The 25,279-nt window shown below is 44.6% G+C and overlaps 1 protein-coding gene across 3 annotated transcripts in view; it reads left to right on the top strand.

Annotated features, from left to right (window-relative positions):
• Positions 1-18,531: 18,531 nt before the first annotated feature.
• Positions 18,532-25,279, top strand: part of LOC110502607 (anoctamin-5) — a 95,727-nt gene continuing 88,979 nt past the window's right edge. For 2 of the 3 annotated variants that reach the window (XM_090214256.1, XM_090214247.1), the window contains exon 1: positions 18,554-18,852. In XM_090214256.1, coding sequence (XP_090070382.1) covers positions 18,774-18,852 — 79 coding nt within the window. In that variant the 5' untranslated portion in view covers positions 18,554-18,773. Of the gene's footprint in view, positions 18,853-25,279 lie in introns of all 3 variants that reach the window. The other variant, XM_090214240.1, reaches the window with a different exon arrangement.

Here is a 25,279-nt window from a genome sequence, read left to right as displayed (position 1 = left end):
AAACAGGTCAGGGTGTGACACCTGGTGGCAGGTGGAGAGAAGCACAAGACAGGTGAAACAGATCAGGGTGAGACATCCTTATATTATCAGGAAGTTTGGGGCTTCCTCTATAGGAATATCAGTGAAGAATTTGTGAAATGTGAAAGCACCGTTTGACTTCCAATGTTCGTACGGGCTCCCGAGCAAAATCAAAACATGCTTGATATCGTCCCCAATGTGAATTATTCCATGATCTTCTACAATAAAATAGGTAAATATGACAGCCTTGGTCTTGTGAACATGACATTTGAACTCTGTCAAGTGTGAAGGATAGTAGTTCTTTAGCTGTTGGAAATCATAAACTGGGAAAGAAGCCGTGTGTCTGTCTGTCTCTGTCTGTGCCTCTCTGTCTGTGCCTGTGCCTCTCTGCCTGTGCCTCTGTGTCTGTAACTCTCTGTGTCTGTCTCTGTCTGTGCCTCTATGTCTGTCTCTGTCTGTGCCCCTGTGTCTGTCTCCGTCGGTGCCTCTGTGTCTGTCTCTGTCTGTGCTTCTGTGTCTGTCTTTGTCTGTGCCTCTGTATCTGTGCCTCTCTGTGTCTGTCTCTTTGTGTGTGCCTCTGTGTCTGTGCCTCTTTGTCTGTGCCTCTGTCTGTGCCTCTCTGCCTGTGCCTGTGTCTGTCTGTCTGTCTGTCTGTTCCTCTCTGCCTGTGCCTCTCTGTCTGTGTCTGTGCCTCTATGTCTGTCTGTCTGTCTGTCTGTCTGTCTGTCTGTCTGTCTGTCTGTCTGTCTGTCTGTCTGTCTGTCTGTCTGTCTGTCTGTCTGTCTGTCTGTCTGTCTGTGTCTGTGCCTCTATGTCTGTGTCCATAAAATTGAGAGAAGGGTAACCATTTTCCCTCATCAACACTGTATAGATTTACGGGCCTCTGACCTCCAAGACATGGCTGATGGTTTGTTTCAGAAGCATAATGATGGCCATCTGGATGGGAGGCAGCCATTGTGGTCGGACTATACGGGGACCACACACACTGCCTTCAGAAGGTATTCACATCCCTTGACTTTTTCCACATTTTGTTGTGTTACAGACTGAATTTAAAGTTGATTACATTTAGATTTTTTTTTTTTTACACTGGAATTATGTTTAAATAAAAATGAATAAAAATTAAAAGTTTAAAGTATTCAACCACTTTGTTATGGCAAGCCTAAATTAATTCAGGAGTAAAAATGTGCTTAACAAGTCACATAATAAGTTGCATGGACACACTCTTTGTAAAATAATAGTGTTTAACAGGATAGAGCTCCACCTTCTCTCCAGCCCAGGTAGTAGAGCTCCACCTTCTCTAAAGCCCAGGTAGTAGATCTCCACCATCTCTCCAGCCCAGGTATCAGAGCTCCACCTTCTCTCCAGCCCAGGTAGTAGAGCTCCACCTTCTCTCCAGCCCAGGTAGTAGAGCTCCACCTTCTAACCAGCCCAGGTAGTAGAGCTCCACCTTCTAACCAGCCCAGGTAGTAGATCTCCACATTCTCTCCAGCCCAGGTAGTAGAGCTCCACATTCTCTCCAGCCCAGGTAGTAGAGCTCCACCTTCTCTCCAGCCCAGGTAGTAGAGCTCCACCTTCTAACCAGTCCAGCTAGTAAACCTCCACATTCTAACCAGCCCAGGTAGTTGATCTCCACCTTCTCTCCAGCCCAGGTAGTAGAGCTCCAGCTTCTAACCAGCCCAGATAGTAAAGCTCCACCTTCTCTCCAGCCCAGGTAGTAGATCTCCACATTCTCTCCAGCCCAGGTAGTAGAGCTCCACCTTCTCTCCAGCCCAGGTAGTAGAGCTCCACCTTCTCTCCAGCCCAGGTAGTAGAGCTCCACATTCTCTTCAGCCCAGGTAGTAGAGCTCCACATTCTCTCCAGCCCAGGTAGTAGAGCTCTACATTCTAACCAGCCCAGGTAGTAGATCTCCACATTCTCTCCAGCCCAGGTAGTAGATCTCCACATTCTCTCCAGCCCAGGTAGTAGAGCTCCTCCTTCTCTCCAGCCCAGGTAGTAGAGCTCCACCTCTCCAGCCCAGGTAGTAGAGCTCCACATTCTCTCCAGCCCAGATAGTAGAGCTCCACCTTCTCTCCAGCCCAGGTAGTAGAGCTCCACCTTCTTTCCAGCCCAGGTAGTGGAGCTCCACCTTCTAACCAGTCCAGGCAGTAGAGCTCCACCTTCTAACCAGCCCAGGTAGTAGAGCTCCACCTTCTAACCAGCCCAGGTAGTAAAGTTCCACATTCTCAGTTCCTCGCTCCCCAAAACAGGTTTCATGATTGAGCGATTTTCATACTGTAAAAAAAGTGTTGTGATTGGATAAAATTGTGAGGCGTCTTTTTGTAGCGAGGTGATGGGACCTTCAGTATTTACACAGAGGCTTGTTAACCACATTGGATAAACTCAGACTGATCTTGTATAGTCTACATCCCAAACGGCACCTATTCTTAATGTCAGGGTTAGGGGCAGTTCAGAAAGCACACCAACTCCAGTCATCTACAGTGCTTTTCAATGAGGCAAATTTATAATTGGAATTTGGAACATAGACATTGACAAGAATTGAAATGGAATTGACCCTAACCCTGCCTTATATAGTCCACACACGTTGCCAAGAGCCACTATATAGAGAATAGGGTGTCATTTAAAAATTACCAGGTAGACTCTCCCTCACAGGTATGCCTTTAAACGACCAGGTAGACTCTCCCTCACAGATATGCCTTTAAACGACCAGGTAGACTCTCCCTCACAGGTATGCCTTTAAACGACCAGGTAGACTCTTCCTCACAGGTATGCCTTTACTTTTCACAATAAGTCGTATGAGGTCACGGGTGACTTTTGTAAATCAGTGGCTCGTTTGATTGAACCCCTGGATCACTGCCAGCCAGGCACTTTAGCTACTCATCTCCAGGCTGTGTAAGGGCTAATTGACCAAGAAGGAGAGTGATGGAGTGCTGCATCAGATGACCTTGCCTCTACTATCACCCGACCTCAACCCAATTGAGATGGTTTGGGATGAGTTGGACCACAGAGAGAAGGAAAAGCAACTAACAAGTGCTCAGCATATGTGGGAACTCCTTCAAGACTGTTGGAAAGGCATTCCTCATGAAGATGGTTAAGAGAATGCCATGAGTATGCAAAGCTGTCATCAAGGCAAAGGGTGGCTACTTTGAAGGATCTCAAATCTAAAATGTATTTTCATTTGTTTAACACTTTTTTTGGTTACTACATCAAATCAAATCAAATCAAATTTATTTATATAGCCCTTCGTACATCAGCTGATATCTCAAAGTGCTGTACAGAAACCCAGCCTAAAACCCCAAACAGCAAGCAATGCAGGTGTAGAAGCACGGTGGCTAGGAAAAACTCCCTAGAAAGGCCAAAACCTAGGAAGAAACCTAGAGAGGAACCAGGCTATGTGGGGTGGCCAGTCCTCTTCTGGCTGTGCCGGGTGGAGATTATAACAAAACATGGTCAAGATGTTCAAATGTTCATAGATGACCAGCATGGTCGAATAATAATAAGGCAGAATAGTTGAAACTGGAGAAGCAGCACAGTCAGGTGGACTGGGGACAGCAAGGAGTCATCATGTCAGGTATTCCTGGGGCATGATCCTAGGGCTCAGGTCAGTTGAAACTGGAGCAGCAGCACAGCCAGGTGGACTGGGGACAGCAAGGAGTCATCATGTCAGGTAGTCCAGGGGCATGGTCCTAGGGCTCAGGTCCTCCGAGAGAGAGAAAGAGAGAAGGAGAGAATTAGAGAACGCACACTTAGATTCACACAGGACACCGAATAGGACAGGAGAAGTACTCCAGATATAACAAACTGACCCTAGCCCCCCGACACATAAACTACTGCAGCATAAATACTGGAGGCTGAGACAGGAGGGGTCAGGAGACACTGTGGCCCACTCCGAGGACACCCCCGGACAGGGCCAAACAGGAAGGATATAACCCCACCCACTTTGCCAAAGCACAGCCCCCACACCACTAGAGGGATATCTTCAACCACCAACTTACCATCCTGAGACAAGGCTGAGTATAGCCCACAAAGACCTCCGCCACGGCACAACCCAAGGGGGGGGGGGGGGGGCCAACCCAGACAGGATGACCACATCAGTGACTCAACCCACTCAGGTGACGCACCCCCTCCAGGGACGGCATGAGAGAGCCCCAGTAAAGCCAGTGACTCAGCCCCTGTAATAGGGTTAGAGGCAGAGAATCCCAGTGGAAAGAGGGGAACCGACCAGGCAGAGACAGCAAGGGCGGTTCGTTGCTCCAGAGCCTTTCCGTTCACCCTCCCACTCCTGGGCCAGACTACACTCAATCATATGACCCACTGAAGAGATGAGTCTTCAGTAGAGACTTAAAGGTTGAGACCGAGTTTGCGTCTCTGACATGGGTAGGCAGACCGTTCCATAAAAATGGAGCTCTATAGGAGAAAGCCCTGCCTCCAGCTGTTTGCTTAAAAATTCTAGGGACAATTAGGAGGCCTGCGTCTTGTGACCGTAGCGTACGTGTAGGTATGCACGGCAGGACCAAATCAGAGAGATAGGTAGGAGCAAGCCCATGTAATGCTTTGTAGGTTAGCAGTAAAACCTTGAAATCAGCCCTTGCTTTGACAGGAAGCCAGTGTAGAGAGGCTAGCACTGGAGTAATATGATCAATTTTTTTGGTTCAAGTCAGGATTCTAGCAGCCGTATTTAGCACTAACTGAAGTTTATTTAGTGCTTTATCCGGGTAGCCGGAAAGTAGAGCATTGCAGTAGTCTAACCTGGAAGTGACAAAAGCATGGATTAATTTTTCTGCATCATTTTTGGACAGAAAGTTTCTGATTTTTGCAATGTTACGTAGATGGAAAAAAGCTGTCCTTGAAATGGTCTTGATATGTTCTTCAAAAGAGAGATCAGGGTCCAGAGTAACGCCGAGGTCCTTCACAGTTTTATTTGAGACGACTGTACAACCATTAAGATTAATTGTCAGATTCAACAGAAGATCTCTTTGTTTCTTGGGACCTAGAACAAGCATCTCTGTTTTGTCCGAGTTTAAAAGTAGAAAGTTTGCAGCCATCCACTTCCTTATGTCTGAAACACATTCTTCTAGCAAGGGCAATTTTGGGGCTTCACCATGTTTAATTGAAATGTACAGCTGTGTGTCATCCGCATAGCAGTGAAAGTTAACATTATGTTTTCGAATAACATCCCCAAGAGGTAAAATATATAGTGAAAACAATAGTGGTCCTAAAACGGAACCTTGAGGAACACCGAAATTTACAGTTGATTTGTCAGAGGACAAACCATTCACAGAGACAAACTGATATCTTTCCGACAGATAAGATCTAAACCAGGCCAGAACTTGTCCGTGTAGACCAATTTGGGTTTCCAATCTCTCCAAAAGAATGTGGTGATCGATGGTATCAAAAGCAGCACTAAGGTCTAGGAGCACGAGGACAGATGCAGAGCCTCGGTCCGATGCCATTAAAATGTCATTTACCACCTTCACAAGTGCCGTCTCAGTGCTATGATGGGGTCTAAAACCAGACTGAAGCATTTCGTATACATTGTTTGTCTTCAGGAAGGCAGTGAGTTGTTGCGCAACAGCCTTTTCTAAAATTTTTGAGAGGAATGGAAGATTCGATATAGGCCGATAGTTTTTTATATTTTCTGGGTCAAGGTTTGGCTTTTTCAAGAGAGGCTTTATTACTGCCACTTTTAGTGAGTTTGGTACACATCCGGTGGATAGAGAGCCGTATGTGTTATTTCATAGTTTTGATGTCTTCACTATTATTCTACAATGTGGAAAATAGTAAAAATAAAGAAAAACCCTGAAATGAGTAGGTGTGCCCAAACTAACAGTGACTAGGGTTCAGGGTAGAGTACCGGGTGGTAGCCGGCTAGTAACAGTGACTAAGATTCAGGGTAGAGTACCGGGTGGTAGCCGGCTAGTAACAGTGACTAAGATTCAGGGTAGAGTACCGGGTGGTAGCTAGCTAGTAACAGTGACTAAGGTTCAGGGTAGAGTACCGGGTGGTAGCCGGCTAGTAACAGTGACTAAGGTTCAGGGCAGGGTACTGGGCAGAAGCTGGCTAGTCTGATGGCCTGGAGATAGAAGCTGTTTAACAGACGTATTGCATTACTTTTCACCAGGGTCCTATGGTCCCAGGAAAATGGGACAAGAAGCATGTTCTTTTTAGCATTCAAGTAGTTCTACAGTAGACTACTGTCTTTACCTCATGCTTCAAACACTTTCTTCTTCATGAGTTCCCACAGGTTCTCTGTCAGGATTGACGGATAAGGATGAGGGAGGATGGACCGATGAGGAGAAGTGAGGATGGACGGATGAGGAGGAGGGAGGATGGACGGATAAGGAGGAGGGAGGATGGACGGATGAGGAGGAGAGAGGATGGACGGATGAGGAGGAGGGAGGATAGACAGAGGAGGAGGAGGGAGATGGACGGATGAGGAGGAGGGACGGATGAGGAGGAGGGAGGATGGACAGATGAGGAGGAGGGAGATGGACGGATGAGGAGGAGGGGGGTGGATGTGGAGGAGGGAGGATGGACGGATAAGGAGGAGGGAGGATGGACGGATGAGGAGGAGAGAGGATGGACGGATGAGGAGGAGGGAGGATAGACAGAGGAGGAGGAGGGAGATGGACGGATGAGGAGGAGGGACGGATGAGGAGGAGGGACGGATGAGGAGGAGGGAGGATGGACAGATGAGGAGGAGGGAGATGGACGGATGAGGAGGAGGGGGATGGATGTGGATGGAGGGAGGATGGACGGACGGATGAGGAGGAGGAGGGAGGATGGACAGATGAGGAGGAGGGAGATGGACGGATGAGGAGGAGGGAGGATAGACGGATGAGGAGGAGGGAGGATGGACGGATGAGGAGGAGGGAGGATGGATGGATGAGGAGGAGGGAGGATGGACAGATGAGGAGGAGGGAGGATGGACGGATGAGGAAGAGGGAGAGGGAGAATGGACAGAGGAGGAGGAGGGAGAGGGATGGATGAGGAGGAGGGACGGATGAGGAGGAGGGAGATGGATGAGGAGGAGGGAGGATGGACGGATGAGGAGGAGGGGGATGGACAGATGAGGAGGAGGGAGGATAGGCAGATGAGGAGGAGGGAGGATGGACAGATTAGGAGGAGGGAGGATGGACAGATGAGGAGGAGGGAGATGGACAGATGAGGAGGAGGGGGATGGATGTGGAGGAGGGAGGATGGACGGATGAGGAGGAGTGAGGATGGATGGATGAGGAGGAGGGAGGATGGACAGATGAGGAGGAGGGAGGATGGATGGATGAGGAGGAGGGAGGATGGATGGATGAGGAGTAGGAAGGAGGATGGATGAATGAATGAGGAAGAGGAGGAGGGGGATGGATGGATTATACATTCAGCAGTCCATTAGTTAGTTGTGTGTAAGTGTGTGTGTTTGCTGCGGGGTTGAAGCTACGAACCCATAGGCTTGGCTCTCTCGTCTCTTCCAGGCTTCTGGGAGGGAGGGTGGACAATGAGCCTGTCATAGCGGATGTAAGCAATGTCCCCACTCGTTCTGGCAGCTTTCATGGCTGGGATCAGTTCTGTCCTCTTGTGGTGCACATCTTCAGGATAGTCCTCGTTGAGGAAGATATATGTTCCTCTCAAGTTCTTGGCTTTTTTCAGAACAGCTACCTTGTCCTTGAACCTCAGGAACTTGACCACTATCGGTCTGGGCCTGTCACCTGGGCTGCTGGTGGGTTTTACAGCCCTGTGGGTGCGCTCCACCACCCAAAGGACATCCAGCCAACTTGACACAACAGTGTGAAGCGTTGGAGTCAACATGGGCCAGCATCCCTGTGGAACTCTTTTGACACCTTGTAGAGTCCCAACAAATTGAGGCTGGCCTGAGGGCAGGACCAACAGCCAAAGCTAATGGACATAATGTAGTGAAACAGTGTTTCATCAATTGCACCTTTCCACTGGTGGGAGTGGAGGTGATGTCTCAGGACTTTCAGAATGGCACCCGTTTTTCTTCAACACTCCAATCAGCTCCAGGAGTTCGATGCTGGCCTACCAATCAGCTCCAGGGGTTCAATGCTGGCCTACCACAGGATGAGAACGCAGGACCACAAAGCAAGGTGGTCCTGCTTGTGAGCAAGACAAAGGAGCCAAAACGTGGACAAAAGGAGTGGAGCGGGTCGAGAGTTTCAAGTTCCTTGGTGTCCACATCACCAACGAGCTATGATGGTCATATCATACCAATATAGTCGTGAAGAGGGCACTAAAAAACATTTTCCCTCTCAGGAGACTGAAAATATTTGGCATGTGTCCTCAGATCCTCAAAAGGTTCCACAGCTGCACCATCGAGAGGATGGCTGCATCACCGCCTGGTATGGCAACTTCTCGGGATCTGACCGTAAGGCGCTACATAGGGTAGTGCGTACAGCCCAGTATTTCACTGGGGCCAAGCTTCCTTCCATCCAGGACCTATATAAGAGGCGGTGTCAGAGGAAAGCCCATAAAATTGTCAGAGACTCCATCACCCAAGTTATAGACTGTTCTCTCTGCTACCACACGGGAAGCGGTGCCAGTGCGCCAAGTCTAGGACCAAAAGGCTCCTCAACAGCTTCTGACTGCTGAACAATTAATAAAATCGCCACCAGATTACATTGACCCCCCCCTCCCTTTTGTACACTGCTGCTACTCACTGTTTATTATCTATGCATAGTCACTTCACCCCCACCTACATGTACAAATTACCTCAACTAGCCTGTACCCCCAGCACACTGACTCGGTACCGATGCCCCCTGTATATAGCCTCCACACTGGCTCGGTACCGGTACCCCCTGTATATAGCCTCCACATTGACTCTGTACCGGTACCCCCTGTATATAGCCTCCACACTGGCTCGGTACCGGTAACCCCTGTATATAGCCTCCACATTGACTCTGTACCGGTACCCCCTGTATATAGCCTCCACACTGACTCGGTACCGGAACCCCCTGTATATTGCCTCCACACTGACTCGGTACCGGTACCCCCTGTATATAGCCTCCACATTGACTCGGTACCGGTACCCCCTGTATATAGCCTCCACATTGACTCTGTACTGGTACCCCCTGTATATAGCCTCCACACTGACTCTGTACTGGTACCCCCTGTATATAGCCTCCACATTGACTCTGTATCGGTACCCCCTGTATATAGCATCCACATTCACTCTGTACCGGTACCCCCTGTATATAGCCTCCAAACTGACTCTGTACCGGTGCCCCCTGTATATAGCCTCCACATTGACTCGGTACTGGTACTCCCTGTATATAGCCTCCACACTGACTCTGTACTGGTACCCCCTGTATATAGCCTCCACATTGACTCGGTTTTGGTACCCCCTGTATATAGCCTCCACATTGACTCTGTACTGGTACCCCCTGTATAAAGCCTCCACACTGACTCTGTACCGGTGCCCCCTGTATATAGCCTCCACACTGACTCGGTACCGGTACCCCCTGTATATAGCCTCCACATTGACTCGGTACTGGTACCCCCTGTATATACCTCCACACTGACTCTGTACCGGTGTCCCCTGTATATAGCCTCCACATTGACTCGGTACCGGTACCCCCTGTACATAGCCTCCACATTGACTCTGTACTGGTACCCCCTGTATAAAGCCTCCACACTGACTCTGTACCGGTGCCCCCTGTATATAGCCTCCACACTGACTCTGTACCGGTACCCCCTGTATATAGCCTCCATATTGACTCTGTACCGGTACCCCCTGTATATTGACTCTGTACCGGTACGCCCTGTATAAAGCCTCCACACTGACTCTGTACCGGTGCCCCCTGTATATAGCCTCCACACTGACTCGGTACCGATGCTCCCTGTATATAGCCTCCACACTGGCTCGGTACCGGTACCCCCTGTATATAGCCTCCACATTGACTCTGTACCGGTACCCCCTGTATATAGCCTCCACACTGACTCGGTACCGGAACCCCCTGTATATTGCCTCCACACTGACTCGGTACCGGTACCCCCTGTATATAGCCTCCACATTGACTCGGTACCGGTACCCCCTGTATATAGCCTCCACACTGACTCGGTACTGGTACCCCCTGTATATAGCCTCCACACTGACTCTGTACTGGTACCCCCTGTATATAGCCTCCACATTGACTCTGTACCGGTACCCCCTGTATATAGCATCCACATTCACTCTGTACCGGTACCCCCTGTATATAGCCTCCACATTGACTCTGTACTGGTACCCCCTGTATAAAGCCTCCACATTGACTTGGTACTGGTACTCCCTGTATATAGCCTCCACACTGACTCGGTTCCGGTACCCCCTGTATATAGCCTCCACATTGACTCGGTACTGGTACCCCCTGTATATAGCCTCCACATTGACTCTGTACTGGTACCCCCTGTATAAAGCCTCCACACTGACTCTGTACCGGTGCCCCCTGTATATAGCCTCCACACTGACTCTGTACCGGTACCCCCTGTATATAGCCTCCACATTGACTCGGTACTGGTACCCCCTGTATATAGCCTCCACACTGACTCTGTACTGGTACCCCCTGTATATAGCCTCCACATTGACTCTGTACCGGTGCCCCCTGTATATAGCCTCCACATTGACTCTGTACCGGTGCCCCCTGTATATAGTCTCCACATTGACTCTGTACCGGTACCCCCCTGGGTATATAGCCTCCACATTGACTCTGTACCGTAACACCCTGTATATAGTCTCCACGTTGACTCTGTACCGGTACCCCCTTTATATAGCCTCCACATTGACTCTGTACCGGTGCCCCCTGTATATAGCCTCCACATTGACTCTGTACTGGTACCCCCTGTAAATAGCCTCCACATTGACTCTGTACCGGTACCCCCTGTATATAGCCTCCACATTGACTCTGTACTGGTACCCCCTGTATATAGCCTCCACATTGACTCTGTACTGGTACCCCCTGTATATAGCCTCCACATTGACTCGGTTTTGGTACCCCCTGTATATAGCCTCCACATTGACTCTGTACTGGTACCCCCTGTATAAAGCCTCCACACTGACTCTGTACCGGTGCCCCCTGTATATAGCCTCCACACTGACTCGGTACCGGTACCCCCTGTATATAGCCTCCACATTGACTCGGTACTGGTACCCCCTGTATATAGCCTCCACACTGACTCTGTACTGGTACCCCCTGTATATAGCATCCACATTGACTCGGTACCCGTACCCCCTGTATAAAGCCTCCACACTGACTCTGTACCGGTGCCCCCTGTATATAGCCTCCACACTGACTCGGTACCGGTACCCCCTGTATATAGCCTCCACATTGACTCGGTACTGGTACCCCCTGTATATAGCTTCCACACTGACTCTGTACTGGTACCCCCTGTATATAGCATCCACATTGACTCGGTACCGGTACCCCCTGTATAAAGCCTCCACACTGACTCTGTACCGGTGCCCCCTGTATATAGCCTCCACACTGACTCGGTACCGGTACCCCCTGTATATAGCCTCCACATTGACTCGGTACTGGTACCCCCTGTATATAGCCTCCACACTGACTCTGTACTGGTACCCCCTGTATATAGCATCCACATTGACTCGGTACCGGTACCCCCTGTATATAGCCTCCACATTGACTCTGTACTGGTACCCCCTGTATAAAGCCTCCACACTGACTCTGTACCGGTGCCCCCTGTATATAGCCTCCACACTGACTCTGTACCGGTACCCCCTGTATATAGCCTCCACATTGACTCTGTACCGGTACCCCCTGTATATAGCCTCCACCTTGACTCTGTACCGTAACACCCTGTATAAAGCCTCCACATTGACTCTGTACCGTAATACCCTGTATATAGCCTCCACATTGACTCTCTACCGTAATACCCTGTATATAGCCTCCACATTGACTCTGTACCGTAACACCCTGTATATAGCCTCCACATTGACTCTGTACCGTAACACCCTGTATATAGCCTCCACATTGACTCTGTACCGTAATACCCTGTATATAGCCTCCACATTGACTCTGTACCGTAATACCCTGTATATAGCCTCCACACTGACTCTGTACCGTAATACCCTGTATATAGCCTCCACATTGACTCTGTACCGTAACACCCTGTATATATCCTCCACATTGACTCTGTACCGTAACACCCTGTATATAGCCTCCACATTGACTCTGTACCGTAATACCCTGTGTATAGTCTCCACATTGACTCTGTACCGTAATACCCTGTATATAGTCTCCACATTGACTCTGTACTGTAATACCCTGTATATAGCCTCCACATTGACTCTGTACTGTAATACCCTGTATATAGCCTCCACATTGACTCTGTACCGTAATACCCTGTATATAGTCTCCACATTGACTCTGTACCGTAATACCCTGTATATAGCCTCCACATTGACTCTGTACCGTAATACCCTGTATATAGCCTCCACATTGACTCTGTACCGTAATACCCTGTATATAACCTCGTTATTGTTATTCTTATTGTGTTACTTTTTATTTTAGTTTATTTGGTAAATATTTACTTAACTCTTCTTGAACTCTTCTTTAACTGTTGGTTAAAAGGCTTGTAAGTAAAGCATTTCACGGTAAGGTCTACACTTAACCGAGATTACTCAAATAATCAATTGCCAACCAATGTGAACGACCATCACAAAGTTATGCCAAATAATGCAAACGAAAAACTCATAACGATATCTTTTTCATGTACAGCTAACTAGTAGGTGAAGGAGATGCATGGCGCTCTCCCAAAAGACTGCCTTGTGAGTAAAACCAGCCAATTCACACAGACAAAGAGATGGAATGGCCTCGCACTCTAAAATATGTACCATAAAGGTTACTCTCATTATTTTATGTTAAAAAAATTTTTTTTTTACTGCATAGCAGGGATAGCGTAGCTAACAATTAGGGCCGTCCTTAAAACAAGGAACTCAAACAGCGTGTTTGGTTTATCGGCCTATGTTACCTGTTACACAATGATGTCACAAGGCCACATTGACATTAACACTAGACCTATGTTTTTTTTTATTGCTCTCTCTTGCTCTGCTGTCGACCTTTGACATCGGGATGGATTGTGATTGTGAATAACAGCATAAATATAGGCTAGCCTACTATTCAAGTTTACAACATGTACGTAAAAGTTCAAACATTGGCCCAGTTTACAACATGTATGTTTGGGTTCAGACATCGGCCCAGTTTACAACATGTATGTTTGGGTTCAGACATCGGCCCAGTTTACAACATGTATGTTTGGGTTCAGACATCGGCCCAGTTTACAACATGTATGTTTGGGTTCAGACATCGGCCCAGTTTACAACATGTATGTTTGGGTTCAGACATCGGCCCAGTTTACAACATGTATGTTTGGGTTCAGACATCGGCCCAGTTTACAACATGTATGTTTGGGTTCAGACATCGGCCCAGTTTACAACATGTATGTTTGGGTTCAGACATCGGCCCAGTTTACAACATGTATGTTTGGGTTCAGACATCGGCCCAGTTTACAACATGTATGTTTGGGTTCAGACATCGGCCCAGTTTACAACATGTATGTTTGGGTTCAGACATCGGCCCAGTTTCCATGACTAGGCCTTCTGAGACGGTGTTTGAAGATATGACTTCCACCTAATCAGAAGGCATACGTGTGTATTTATACCATGAAGTGACATCTCATCTTCTCCATGACCCTCTTTAATCAAAAAACTGGGTCAAAGTGGGACCACCCGATGCCCTGTTATTACAGACAACACCATTCATTTGGACTTCCCAAGTCTAAAGAAGTAGTGGTAACAGCAACAGCACACACCCAACCCAAACCTACACCCTCCGCATGAGAAAAAAATACAGATACTGTAGATATATATATATATATATATATATATATATATATATATATATATATATATATATAGAATTATACTTCTCTTTCCCTACTAACACTAACTTTGCTGATAACGTCTTTATTGAGGAAAAATGTCCTGACTATTTGTCACGCCCTGACCTTAGAGAGCCATTTTATTTCTCTATTTGGTTAGGTCAGGGTGTGATGTGGGGTGGGCATTCTATGTTTTGTTTTCTATGTTTCTTTATTTCTATGTTTTGGCCGGGTATGGTTCTCAATCAGGGACAGCTGTCTATCGTTGTCTCTGATTGGGAATCATTCTTAGGCAGCCCTTTTTCCCTCCTTTCTTTGTGGGTAGTTGACTTTGTTAGAGGCATCCTAGCCCTGTTAAGCGTCACGATTGTTTTTGTTGGCGACATTCAAATAAAAAGGAATATGCACGCTCACTACGCTGCACCTTGGTCCGCTTCTTACGACACCCGTGACACTGTGACTGTGATATCGGGTTGTCTCACTTAGCTATCTTAAGATGAATGTACTGACTACTGTGATATCGGGTTGTCTCACTTAGCTATCTTAAGATGAATGTACTGACTACTGTGATATCGGGTTGTCTCACTTAGCTATCTTAAGATTAATGTACTGACTACTGTGATATGTAGTTGTCTCACCTAGCTATCTTAAGATGAATGTACTGACTACTGTGATATGTAGTTGTCTCACCTAGCTATCTTAAGATGAATGTACTGACTACTGTGATATGTAGTTGTCTCACCTAGCTATCTTAAGATGAATGTACTGACTACTGTGATATCGGGTTGTCTCACTTAGCTATCTTAAGATTAATGTACTGACTACTGTGATATATAGTTGGCTCACCTAGCTATCTTAAGATGAATGTACTGACTACTGGGCTATGTAGTTGTCTCACCTAGCTATCTTAAGATGAATGTACTGACTACGTTGATATGTGGTTGTCTCACCTATCTATCTTAAGATGAATGTACTGACTACTGTGATATCGGGTTGTCTCACTTAGCTATCTTAAGATGAATGTACTGACTACGTTGATATGTGGTTGTCTCACCTATCTATCTTAAGATGAATGTACTGACTACTGGGCTATGTGGTTGTCTCACCTAGCTATCTGAAGATCAATGCACTAACTGTAAATGGCTCTGGATAAGACTAAATGACTAAAATGTCAATATAATGACAACGCTGAGGCAGAGGAGAGGCATGAGGCTGTAAGGAAAAGTGGTCAGAGGAAATAAGCAGATGTATTTTCTGCCTGTTGCCGCGCCCAGCCTGGGAGGATAATTATACGTCCGAGGGACCGGGCAGACCACTTGAAGGGTTCTGGGAGCCAACTGGTACTACATCTGACCAGACGGGACGGGAGCGTCTTGAACAGAGATGTGGCTGGGAGAGGGCAGGCGGACAGATGTTTCTGGGTTGAGGGGGACAGAGCAGTGTGTGTGTGTGTGTTTTGAGGAGGAACTCTCTCAGGCACGTGCTGATATTTCAGCGCCTTTTAAAGTTGTAACAAACAGTGAATGCATGATGCTGCTGCTTTCCATTCTGGCACTGCTGCCTTGACAATATCATAATAGTCTGTGGTATTTCCCTTTTGGATGTAAATACCTCACTAGATCAACAGAAGACTTGTTGGTGTAGTTCTGAGCTATAATGATGTGCTGAAGGTAACAAAGCAGGCTATAGATACTACTGTAACTTCATATGCAAAAAAATAATAAAAAAAATAGTAGGCTATTTTAGGATGTTGAGGTGATCTGTATTATCCGTTGTGACGCCCATGAAAGGCTAAGCAACAGAAGGAAGAAGTACCTGGGCCCTGTCACAGCCAAGGCCTACACATCCAGCTTCCAAACCGGCTCATTCTCCTCCATTTATTTCCCGCCCTCATGGGACTAAAAACATCCCTGCTTGAATGTAACCTGTCTATTTCTCACTTATCTGTTTACACAGCCACCCTTAAATAAAAAACATTTGACACTCGAAGACCTTAAAGGCTGTGTTTACACCCTAACAACCCAAATCTGATTTTAAAAAATTATAATTATATCCAAATCCTTTTTCTTCTTCTGGGTTGTCCACACTGAGTTTTACATGTGGCCCATATCCGATTGGCACATTCACGCTGATGTAGGGAGAATCTCAAACTCCTCACGTTCTTTCTCCTCTATCACCAGGAGTATGCAAATTAGATTATTATAATAATGAGATTATTCCGTAGCCTTTGAAGGAAGGAGCACACAGATGCAATGCTCATGTCCTATCACTAGCTACGTTTCCATCAAATTGGCAACCAGATTTTTTTGATGCAAATATTCAAAAAAAATTGCATATAAGGAAATATGTGCATTTTTGTCACCAGTGGTATGTTTCCACCCAAAGGATTTATACAAATCAGTACGTGATGACATAGTGCACACAAAATGTATATCAGTACGTGATGACATAGTGCACACAAAATGTATATCAGTACGTGATGACATAGTGCACACAACATGTATATCAGTACGTGATGACATAGTGCACACAACATGTATATCAGTACGTGATGACATAGTGCACACAACATGTATATCAGTACGTGATGACATAGTGCACACAACATGTATATCAGTACGTGATGACATAGTGCACACAACATGTATATCAGTACGTGATGACATAGTGCACACAACATGTATATCAGTACGTGATGACATAGTACACACAAAATGTATATCAGTACGTGATGACATAGTGCACACAAAATGTATATCAGTACGTGATGACATAGTGCACACAAAATGTATATCAGTACGTGATGACATAGTGCACACAAAATGTATATCAGTACATGATGACATAGTGCACACAAAATGTATATCAGTACGTGATGACATAGTGCACACAACATGTATATCAGTACGTGATGATGTAGTGCACACAAAATGTATATCAGTACGTGATGACATAGTGCACACAACATGTATATCAGTACGTGATGACATAGTGCACACAAAATGTATATCAGTACGTGATGACGTAGTACACACAAAATATATATCAGTACGTGATGACATAGTGCACACAAAATGTATATCAGTACGTGATGACATAGTGCACACAACATGTATATCAGTACGTGATGACATAGTGCACACAACATGTATATCAGTACGTGATGACATAGTGCACACAACATGTATATCAGTACGTGATGACATAGTGCACACAAAATGTATATCAGTACGTGATGATGTAGTGCACACAAAATGTATATCAGTACGTGATGACATAGTGCACACAAAATGTATATCAGTACGTGATGACATAGTGCACACAACATGTATATCAGTACGTGATGACGTAGTGCACACAACATGTATATCAGTACGTGATGATGTAGTACACACAAAATGTATATCAGTACGTGATGACATAGTGCACACAAAATGTATATCAGTACGTGATGACATAGTGCACACAAAATGTAAGTTATGTACCGAATAAAAATCGAAAGTTCATTGTGCTTCCCATCGCATTTTCAACTCTACGGAGAGTTTTGTCATAAAAACTGCTGCGTTGAATAACAAATGTGTCTCCTCTGGTCTGGACACTTGCTTTCTAGCCAACAGCTGGCAGATACAGTGTGTGTAGGCTATTCTACACAATGACATTATTATGGATAAGAGTGAGAATTATTTGTATTTGTCGAAAGGGCCGTCAGACATTGATCATCTGGTCACCAGAATAAGACCCTCTATATTTATTGTAAAGGAGCATCAAGATCGCCACCGTGCACTTTCACCATCCTGTGAAGGTTATCATACTGCATCTGTAGCCTAATAAACTGCATTGTTTAGTGGGAAGACCACACATCATGGCATCGTGTGATTCCAAGTTGACTTCGATATGATGGTTATTATTATTTATTATTGCGCTTCCACCACCATTTCTCGCATTAATTATAATAATTTTACAGACACAAAAGAAATCCCATCATGTCGAACAAACAAACAAATTATCTGTCGACATTTCTAAGCTTTTACCGAAACTACCTGTTTCCATCACAGCTGTTGTTATACATTTTTGTTTAATACAATATGACTTTAGTCACATTAAAAACTGTGGATGGAAACTTAGTTACTTTTCATTAAAATGGTGTGGTGGTTGTCACGGTAACGCCAGGTCACGTGCAAAAAAAATCTGACCTGATCTTCCAGACAGAGGTCAGATATGGCGAATGGGGTTGGTAATCAAGATTCGGATCCACATTTTGAGGTGGTTTAAATCATTAAGATCAGATTCCAAGTGGTTTTATGCTGTTTACTCATTAGGGGAAAGATCAGATAAGTATCAGATATGCAAATAATTGGCAAAACATCAGAATTGGGCTGCCTGTGTAAACGCAGTAGCCTATTGCAGAATACAGTAAAACCGGATTAGAATAGAATAGCCTAGAATATAATATAATAAGTAAATGGCAATTCATTTCCAAGCAGATTAAATCGCAAATACTGTCATATAAATGTTCTTTTTTGCCACTTTAAAAAATGACAATTGCAATTATTCTATATAGTAGACCTAATAATATCATACTATCATCATTAGGCTGTACTGTAACCATCCGCTGTAGTAGCAGTTCGCCGACTGAGTTGTTGGATTCAAACCCCTCCCCTTTAATGACGAGATTTTTCCTCAGTGGACGTTGTGGGTTTGGTGATGTATCTTGAGCACAGTTTCAACAGTCGTCGTGTGAAGGTAGCGCTACGTTTCCCTCTTAAAGTGAGTCCGTAGCCAAGGGCGTGGGCTGAGACGAACAGAGTGCCCTTGTACCCGCTCCAGCCTCCGTGTTTTTACCGGGCCGACCGGCGACCCGCACGGGCTCGGCAACATGAGTGACATGAGTCGACTAACGGGAAAGATTGGAGACGCAACTTTGATAGAGATGAGCCCGGATTCCCTCTGTGACGGTAAATTGTTCGGCTACTTGTGTCAGACCATTTCTGATGCGTTGCATTGATCCGCTCTATGTTCGATTGTCTTGCTTGTTTATGCTACAACTTCGTCAGGATAATACAATTATGACAGGCTATAAATTGTCTTTAGATATGAGGTCGGGTGGATGATTATTAATAGGAATTGTGTTGTATGACTTGTTTACACATGTAAACAATTTAGCTTACTCTGTAACTATTGACGGGAAAATAATAAGCTCACAGACAATATTCGGTTAGTCAAAATCAATAACAATTTTCTAAAACATTATTTGTCACCGCCCGCAAATCCATATGATTGGTCCATGACAATTATGGAAGAATAGTTAAAGCTCCGTTGAAGATCTGTAGACCCACTCATAATCTCAGCAATTTCTTCATGATTTATAAAAAATACAGTGCAGGATACTTAAAGTGACATACCGATATATCACATCCTAATGGTGTTTATTCAATCCATCAATAACCTTACTGACCCCAGGTGTATGTTTTAGTAAGACAATAGTCATGGATAAATCCGTTGTTGTCCAGAGAGTACAGTGTTGCTTTATTCAACTTCTCCTTTCACCCTAATAGTCTCTGCCTCATGGCCTGACTTGGGACTCCACTTTAGATTGAACATGTTAGTCAGTACCTCCCTCTCTCTCTCTCTCTCTCTCTCTCTCTCTCTCTCTCTCTCTCTGTTAACCTCCCTCTCTCTCTCTCTCTCTCTCTCTCTCTCTCTCTCTCTCTCTCTCTCTCTCTGTTAACCTCCCCCTCTCTCTCTGTTAACCTCCCTCTCTCTCTCTCTCTCTCTCTCTCTCTCTCTGTTAACCTCCCTCCCTCTCTCTCTCTCTGTTAACCTCCCTCTCCCTCCCTCTCTCTCTCTCTCTCTCTCTCTCTCTCTCTCTGTTAACCTCCCTCTCTCTCTCTCTGTTAACCTCCCTCCCTCTCTCTATCTCTCTCTTTCTCTCGCTCTCTGTTAACCTCGCTCTTTCTCTCTCTCTCTGTTAACCTCCCTCCCTCATACACACAGCCTAGGCCCTTCCGCCCCCAGCCTCCCGTCAGGACAGCTGGCCTCGGCTTGTGGAAATGGTAGGAGGGCATCCAGGGGTGTATCCGTTCCGTTCAGACTCAGTTGACAGGGAGGGACCTACCTAAATGTCACTCTCTCTCTCTGAGCTGGGAGAACTACTCTGCCTGCGTTAGCCTTAGAATGGCTACAATATAAATAGCAGTACAGCTGAGCAAAGAACTGTTTTATAGTCTAACATCTATGGTTCTATATCAAAAGAGATGGATTACTTTGACTGTTGCCCCGAATCCCCAGCATTCTTTTTAGATGACCGTCTGTAACCATGTTCCCTACTGTAGTAGTTACTGTAGAAGTTCTAACCCTAGTGTAGTAGTAACTGTAGACTTTCTAACCCTAGTGTAGTAGTTACTGTAGAAGTTCTAACCCTAGTGTAGTAGTTACTGTAGACTTTCTAACCCTAGTGCAGTAGTTACTGTAGACTTTCTAACCCTAGTGTAGTAGTTACTGTAGAAGTTCTAACCCTAGTGTAGTAGTAACTGTAGACTTTCTAACCCTAGTGTAGTAGTTACTGTAGACTTTCTAACCCTAGTGTAGTAGTTACTGTAGAAGTTCTAACCCTAGTGTAGTAGTAACTGTAGACTTTCTTACCCTAGTGTAGTAGTTACTGTAGAAGTTCTAACCCTAGTGTAGTAGTAACTGTAGACTTTCTTACCCTAGTGTAGTAGTTACTGTAGAAGTTCTAACCCTAGTGTAGTAGTTACTGTAAACTTTCTAACCCTAGTGTAGTAGTTACTGTAGAAGTTCGAACCCTAGTGTAGTAGTTACTGTAGACTTTCTAACCCTAGTGCGGTAGTTACTGTAGACTTTCTAACCCTAGTGTAGTAGTAACTGTAGACTTTCTAACCCTAGTGTAGTAGTTACTGTAGACTTTCTAACCCTAGTGTAGTAGTTACTGTAGAAGTTCTAACCCTAGTGTAGTAGTTACTGTAGAAGTTCTAACCCTAGTGTAGTAGTTACTGTGTTAAGGTCTAACCCTAGTGTAGTAGTTACTGTAGACTTCCTAACCCTAGTGTAGTAGTTACTGTAGAAGTTCTTACCCTAGTGTAGTAGTTACTGTAGACTTTCTAACCCTAGTGTAGTAGTTACTGTAGAAGTTCTAACCCTAGTGTAGTAGTTACTGTAGAAGTTCTAATAGTGTAGTAGTTACTGTGTTAAGGTCTAACCCGAGTACAGTAGTTACTGTAGACTTTCTAACCCTAGTGCAGTAGTTACCGTAGAAGTTCTAACCCTAGTGTAGTAGTTACTGTAGAAGTTCTAACCCTAGTGTAGTAGTTACTGTAGAAGTTCTAACCCTAGTGTAGTAGTTACTGTAGACTTTCTAACCCTAGTGTAGTAGTTACTGTAGACTTTCTAACCCTAGTGTAGTAGTTACTGTAGACTTTCTAACCCTAGTGTTACAGGTTCTATTCATTCTATTTACCAGTCATATTACCAGGGTTACAGGTTCTATTCATTCTATTTACCAGTCATATTACCAGGGTTAGAGGTTCTATTCATTCTATTTACCAGTCATATTACCAGGGTTACAGGTTCTATTCATGCTATTTACCAGTCATATTACCAGGGTTAGAGGTTCTATTCATTCTATTTACCAGTCATATTACCAGGGTTAGAGGTTCTATTCATGCTATTTACCAGTCATATTACCAAGGTTAGAGGTTCTATTCATTCTATTTACCAGGGTTACAGGTTCTATTCATTCTATTTACCAGTCATATTACCAGGGTTAGAGGTTCTATTCATTCTATTTACCAGTTATATTACCAGGGTTACAGGTTCTATTCATTCTATTTACCAGTCATATTACCAGGGTTAGAGGTTCTATTAATTCTATTTACCAGGGTTAGAGGTTCTATTCATTCTATTTACCAGTCATATTACCAGGGTTAGAGGTTCTATTCATTCTATTTACCAGTCATATTACCAGGGTTAGAGGTTCTATTTACCAGGGTTACAGGTTCTATTCATGCTATTTACCAGTCATATTACCAGGGTTACAGGTTCTATTCATTCTATTTACCAGTCATATTACCAGGGTTACAGGTTCCAAGCCTGTTCTATTCATGTGTGCTGCTGTTGCATTGTGGGGGGTGTTTCCCAGGTCCTAGGGAACCAAAGACTCCTTTGCTTTTTTCAGCGACAAAGTTTCATCCCCTTGTTCAGAGTCGGACTCAACCACACCAATGCCATATATATATTTTATCATTTTATATATATATATATATAATTGTAAAAATATTATTTTTTTTACAGCTATGACAGTTATTTTTTTTCATGACAGTCTTCATCCGTAACCATCAGTTACACGGTAATTATGCCAGCCCTTCTTGGCCTTTGGTCAAAAGTAGTTCACTATTCACTATACTTGCATGTTATATTTTTGTTCAGTGAATGTTCATCAATATATTGAAAAATTAATATTATAAATTAATGTAAATAAAATGTTATTAAAATCAAAAATACTACTCGTATTACAGAGCAAGCGGTAAAGCTTCATATGACACCAATTTTGGCTTTGTAGCACCTACAGATGAAACACTGGAGTCTTAAAGGAGACCTGTAGCACCTACAGATAAAACACTATGGAGTCTTAAAGGAGACCTGTAGCACCTACAGATAAAACACTATGGAGTCTTAAAGGAGACCTGTAGCACCTACAGATAAAACACTATGGAGTCTTAAAGGAGGCCTGTAGCACCTACAGATAAAACACTATGGAGTCTTAAAGGAGGAGACCTGTAACACCTACAGATAAAACACTATGGAGTCTTAAAGGAGGAGACCTGTAGCACCTACAGATAAAACACTATGGAGTCTTAAAGGAGGCCTGTAGCACCTACAGATAAAACACTATGGAGTCTTAAAGGAGACCTGTAGCACCTACAGATAAAACACTATGGAGTCTTAAAGGAGGAGACCTGTAGCACCTACAGATAAAACACTATGGAGTCTTAAAGGAGGAGACCTGTAGCACCTACAGATAAAACACTATGGAGCCTTAAAGGAGACCTGTAGCACCTACAGATAAAACACTATGGAGTCTTAAAGGAGGAGACCTGTAGCACCTACAGATAAAACACTATGGAGTCTTAAAGGAGGAGACCTGTAGCACCTACAGATAAAACACTATGGAGTCTTAAAGGAGACCTGTAGCACCTACAGATAAAACACTATGGAGTCTTAAAGGAGACCTGTAGCACCTACAGATAAAACACTATGGAGTCTTAAAGGAGGAGACCTGTAGCACCTACAGATAAAACACTATGGAGTCTTAAAGGAGGCCTGTAGCACCTACAGATAAAACACTATGGAGTCTTAAAGGAGGCCTGTAGCACCTACAGATAAAACACTATGGAGTCTTAAAGGAGACCTGTAGCACCTACAGATAAAACACTATGGAGTCTTAAAGGAGACCTGTAGCACCTACAGATAAAACACTATGGAGTCTTAAAGGAGGCCTGTAGCACCTACAGATAAAACACTATGGAGCCTTAAAGGAGGCCTGTAGCACCTACAGATAAAACACTATGGAGTCTTAAAGGAGACCTGTAGCACCTACAGATAAAACACTATGGAGTCTTAAAGGAGGAGACCTGTAGCACCTACAGATAAAACACTATGGAGTCTTAAAGGAGGCCTGTAGCACCTACAGATAAAACACTATGGAGTCTTAAAGGAGGAGACCTGTAGCACCTACAGATAAAACACTATGGAGTCTTAAAGGAGACCTGTAGCACCTACAGATAAAACACTATGGAGTCTTAAAGGAGACCTGTAGCACCTACAGATTAAACACTATGGAGTCTTAAAGGAGGAGACCTGTAGCACCTTCAGATAAAACACTATGGAGTCTTAAAGGAGACCTGTAGCACCTACAGATTAAACACTATGGAGTCTTAAAGGAGGAGACCTGTAGCACCTACAGATAAAACACTATGGAGTCTTAAAGGAGGCCTGTAGCACCTACAGAAAGAACACTATGGAGTCTTAAAGGAGGAGACCTGTAGCACCTACAGATAAAACACTATGGAGTCTTAAAGGAGGAGACCTGTAGCACCTACAGATAAAACACTATGGAGTCTTAAAGGAGGAGACCTGTAGCACCTACAGATAAAACACTATGGAGTCTTAAAGGAGGAGACCTGTAGCACCTACAGATAAAACACTATGGAGTCTTAAAGGAGGAGACCTGTAGCACCTACAGATAAAACACTATGGAGTCTTAAAGGAGGAGACCTGTAGCACCTACAGATAAAACACTATGGAGTCTTAAAGGAGGAGACCTGTAGCACCTACAGATAAAACACTATGGAGTCTTAAAGGAGGAGACCTGTAGCACCTACAGATAAAACACTATGGAGTCTTAAAGGAGACCTGTAGCACCTACAGATAAAACACTATGGAGTCTTAAAGGAGACCTGTAGCACCTACAGATAAAACACTATGGAGTCTTAAAGGAGACCTGTAGCACCTACAGATAAAACACTATGGAGTCTTAAAGGAGACCTGTAGCACCTACAGATAAAACACTATGGAGCCTTAAAGGAGACCTGTAGCACCTACAGATAAAACACTATGGAGCCTTAAAGGAGACCTGTAGCACCTACAGATAAAACACCATGGAGTCTTAAAGGAGGAGACCTGTAGCACCTACAGATAAAACACTATGGAGTCTTAAAGGAGACCTGTAGCACCTACAGATAAAACACTATGGAGTCTTAAAGGAGGAGACATGTAGCACCTACAGATAAAACACTATGGAGTCTTAAAGGAGACCTGTAGCACCTACAGATAAAACACTATGGAGTCTTAAAGGAGGAGACCTGTAGCACCTACAGATAAAACACTATGGAGTCTTAAAGGAGGAGACCTGTAGCACCTACAGATGAAACACTATGGAGCCTTAAAGGAGACCTGTAGCACCTACAGATAAAACACTATGGAGTCTTGAAGGAGACCTGTAGCACCTACAGATAAAACACTATGGAGTCTTAAAGGAGGAGACCTGTAGCACCTACAGATAAAACACTATGGAGTCTTAAAGGAGGCCTGTAGCACCTACAGATAAAACACTATGGAGTCTTAAAGGAGACCTGTAGCACCTAAAGATAAAACACGATGGAGCCTTAAAGGAGACCTGTAGCACCTACAGATAAAACACTATGGAGTCTTAAAGGAGGCCTGTAGCACCTACAGATTAAACACTATGGAGTCTTAAAGGAGGAGACCTGTAGCACCTACAGATAAAACACTATGGAGTCTTAAAGGAGACCTGTAGCACCTACAGATAAAACACTATGGAGTCTTAAAGAGGAGACCTGTAGCACC

Source organism: Oncorhynchus mykiss, chromosome 2 (assembly GCF_057628025.1).
Source record: "Oncorhynchus mykiss isolate SJ-2025 chromosome 2, ASM5762802v1, whole genome shotgun sequence".
Lineage (NCBI taxonomy): Eukaryota > Metazoa > Chordata > Actinopteri > Salmoniformes > Salmonidae > Oncorhynchus > Oncorhynchus mykiss.
This window is presented reverse-complemented; position numbering and strand designations above follow the sequence as displayed.